Source organism: Oncorhynchus mykiss, chromosome 12 (assembly GCF_057628025.1).
Source record: "Oncorhynchus mykiss isolate SJ-2025 chromosome 12, ASM5762802v1, whole genome shotgun sequence".
Classification (NCBI taxonomy): Eukaryota; Metazoa; Chordata; class Actinopteri; order Salmoniformes; family Salmonidae; genus Oncorhynchus; species Oncorhynchus mykiss.
This window is the reverse complement of record NC_143033.1, coordinates 66,092,988-66,096,631: the sequence shown is the minus strand read 5'-3', so window position 1 is coordinate 66,096,631 and position 3,644 is coordinate 66,092,988. Positions and strand designations below refer to the sequence as shown.

General features: G+C 43.2%; 1 protein-coding gene across 1 annotated transcript; it reads right to left on the bottom strand.

Moving 5' to 3' along the window:
• Positions 1–327: 327 nt before the first annotated feature.
• Positions 328–2,687, bottom strand: LOC149979261 (ferritin, middle subunit-like). Its single transcript, XM_090193016.1, has 4 exons — positions 2,396–2,687; positions 1,865–2,011; positions 959–1,084; positions 328–690 (listed from the first exon to the last, which is right to left on the bottom strand). The coding sequence occupies exons 1-4, from the start codon at positions 2,495–2,497 to the stop codon at positions 535–537; spliced, it is 531 nt and encodes a 176-aa protein (XP_090049142.1). The 5' UTR covers positions 2,498–2,687; the 3' UTR covers positions 328–534.
• Positions 2,688–3,644: the final 957 nt, after the last annotated feature.

Genomic DNA, 3,644 nt, shown 5'->3' with positions numbered 1-3,644 from the left:
ATAATAATACACTTGTGATGCTCAGATTAAAGGTCTACATCAACTGTAGTTACCCATTTCACTCTTATGGACCTAGAGTTGACAGCTGGGACCTTAATTGACATGGCAGTATTACAAGATACGGTAAAGGACACCCTCTGTGGTCAGACGTAACATCCTTTATAAAACCTCATGTTGAACTTCTATTGTTATGACCCTCAGCCAGTAGGTCTACAATTGTCAGTATTCATCACTGGTATGAAGATGCTCAGTAAAAGAGCAAAGAACCTGAATAGACTGATACAACATCCATTACTACAGGTCAACACTTAGAAAACAGCAAAAAACTTTAGTGATCTTTTTTTAATTGTTTTACAAGAAGCCTTGCCTCCAAAATACAGTAGTGTTGTCAACAGAAACACCTATTTTACAGCTGTGTTGCACTGCACCAGTTTAACACTCCCCTCCCTATAAATGCAAAGCCATGAGGAGCTATCACAGAAGCCAGGACTCCTGGTCTGAGGCTGGAGGCCGTAGCCTGGGGATGGAAGTGGTTTAGCTCTGGCCTCCCAGGGTGTGCTTGTCAAACAGGTACTCTGCCATCTTGTTTTTGACAGCATCCATCTTGGTGAGGTTGGTGATGTGGTCTCCCAGCTTCTTAATGGCCTCCACCTGCTCATTCAGGTAATGGGTCTCCAGGAAGTCACACAGCTAAAGAGGGAAAACAGGTCAGACAAGATAATGACTACAGACTATTGTAGATAGAGTAACACACAAGAGCCTGGTGGTAATGGCATGGTAAGGGCAGACGGACAACTCAATGAGGTGTTCGCAGATGTCTAACTGCTGCATTGTGTGTGTGTGTATTGTGCGTGTGAAGTGGCAGGTCACACAATCCTGTGTCATTAGTTAGCAGAGCTGAAACAACCTGATCATCTCCTGAGACAGTACCTGTATTCTATGTAATGATATTACTTACATGGGGGTCAACCTTGTCAGAGGCAATCTTGTGCAGGTCCAGCAGGGCCTGGTTCACATTCTTCTCCAGCTGCAGAGCACACTGCATGGCCTCCAGCCCATTGCCCCACTCATCACGTTCTGGCTTCTACACAGGTTAGAGAACACCGGAGGGTTAGGGACTACTAGCAGATGTTTCAATGAATACCTGCCAACAGCCACCACAGTTAGCCAGTATATCTGGCACATAAAGGGATCAATGAACTGGAAACAAGTTAACAAAAAGATGGGGTCAATTTGTCACTACAAACAACCACATGCTTTAGTTCATGAAGCACACCGGTTGTGTGGCTCAGTCGGTAGAGCATGACGTTTACAACGCCAATGGGCATGGTTCACTTCCTGCTGGGGACACCTATACATAAAATGTATGCACACATGGCCAAGTCAATTTTGCCATGCACCACAGAGACAATGTAGTTTTAGTATAAACTAAGGGCTTTGCCATCCCAGAAACAAATTTTATAATCAAACTTCCCCCTACTGTTTGGCCTTCTTTTGAAAATAAATGCTTAGGCCGCCATTCCAATGACGTCAAAACCCTGTACTCATAAACCTACAGTAAGCAGTCAGGCCACATCTTTAGCGGCCTTGCTCTAATACCAGGGCAGTCACTTAAGGCACACCTCAATGAACTCACTCAGCATTAGCATTAATGACTACTCATTCAAAATAACTCCTATACTTGAAGTAAACAGTTTAGAGATTTAAAAAAAAAACTAGAACCATAGCGTTCTTCATTTGTCCCTATAGATGAACCATTTGGGTCCATGAAGAACCTTTAATTGAGAACTCTGGTCTGTGTAGACTAGACCTTGTTGCTATCAGTCTACAATCTAAATTTGTTTTTCGACGCTCAGGGACTCACCTTGATGTCCTGGAGGAAAATGCGTCCACCTCGCTTGTTCTGGAAGGAGAGTAGCTTGTCGGCGTGCTCTCGCTCCTCGTCGCTGTTCTCCTTGAAGAAATGCGCGAAGCCAGACAGAGCCACATCGTCACGGGAGAAATAGAAAGCCTGGGTGGACAAACAAAACATTGTTAGAAGAAAAGAAACATCCCAAACGTGACTGGTGTTACGTTCTTGTGGCAACTAAACTTAATGACAAAGGCATGAATCAGTCGTCCGTAATCTACTTGGTAACCTGACAATTCACCTGTCAATGAGCTGTTACGCGCTCTGTGAGAGGTAGGATAGATTCCCGGGTTCATTTGGATGCTATACATACCTGAAGGCAATTAATAGCCTTGCCAAGTATAACGCAAATATGTACTTTACGGAGTTTTGGCTATTAATTATCTAAGCCAACAGAAAAAGGTCTGGTGAAAAAAAGCCATTTAGGCCCAGGCATAATAATACACAGGTAAATCAACAAAATGGTCATCTTGGCAGACGCCTTACCATTGAAGTGTAGGTGTAGGAGGCAAACATCTCCAAGTTGATCATCCGGTTGATGGCAGCTTCGCAATCGTGGTGATAGTTCTGGCGGATCTGAGACTCCATTTTGGCAGATTCTCTTTTATATCAAAATTAACGGTACAAAAATAGAGTTTCTTCGACTATTTTGCTATTACAGTTCAAGTAAGTGTTACGTTATCTATCCGGAATGTTCAATATTGGGAGACGAAGGCAGAGGAGTTCCGTTCAATCACTGTTGAAGCAAGAACTTCTTCATGCGTCTTCTCAGACTTGTGAACTGGAAGGAGCCTTGTTCGCTCTATTTATTGTCCCAAACGGAATACGTCAGTGAAATCCACCTTCACAGAGCGTAGCCAATCACCTTTAGAATATCAACAGGAACTAGGCAGATCATTTGATGACGATCCCACTCCAACACATGACCTGAAGCAAAGAGTATTTACTATATTGACAAGAGAGCCGAGTGACCACTCTAACAATGGAAATACATGTGCTCAACGATTGAAGACAGGCAAGATCAGGTGGGACCATTCTAGCCAATGAGAGTGCAGGTACGCGTGTGAACAACACACAGAACGAAACGTCGTTTTGCTCAAAGTTGCCGGAATGACACGTGCCACGTGCATCCACACGTGCATCCTCAAGTAATTTGACACTCTGTTATATACCTCCACACAAAAACGGGTTTATCTCACGCGGACAGATTTTGGCGGAGTAAATGCTCTCGCCTCGACCTCTTCATCTTAGTCTGTTTAAAAAAAAGTACTTTTGTTCTATGACATGCTTGGTATTTCTTTTTGACTAAATGAAGTGTCATGCTTAAAGGATACGTTTGGGTGAGGATGTAACTCGATCTTCTAGCATTCCAAAGGTTGCTTGTTTGAAACTCGTCACAGACAACTTTTGCATTTTTGCTAATTAGCAACTTTGCAACTTTTCAGTTACTTTGCCACTACTTAGCATGTTAGCTAAACCTTCCCCTAACCATAACCCTTTAACCTAACTCCTGACCTTAACCTTAGACCTAACCTTAACTCTTAACCCCTAGCCTAGCTAACTTTAGCCACCTAGCTAATCTATTTTAATTTTGAGATTCTTCAAATAACCACCCTTTGCCTTGATGACAGCTTTGCAAATGCGTGGCATTCTCTCAACCAGCTTCACCTGGAATGCTTTTCCAACCATCTTGAAGGAGTTCTCACATATGCTGAGCACTTGTTGGCTGCTTTTC

Bases quoted from the DNA above. Each gene is read 5' to 3' on its own strand.
- LOC149979261 (XM_090193016.1), bottom strand. From the start codon at position 2,497: ATGGAGTCTCAGATCCGCCAGAACTATCACCACGATTGCGAAGCTGCC. The intron at 2,012-2,395 runs GTAAGGCGTCTG...TTGTCCACCCAG, and splicing joins CCTACACCTACACTTCAATG to GCTTTCTATTTCTCCCGTGA. The intron at 1,085-1,864 runs GTGAGTCCCTGA...TAACCTGTGTAG, and splicing joins TTTTCCTCCAGGACATCAAG to AAGCCAGAACGTGATGAGTG.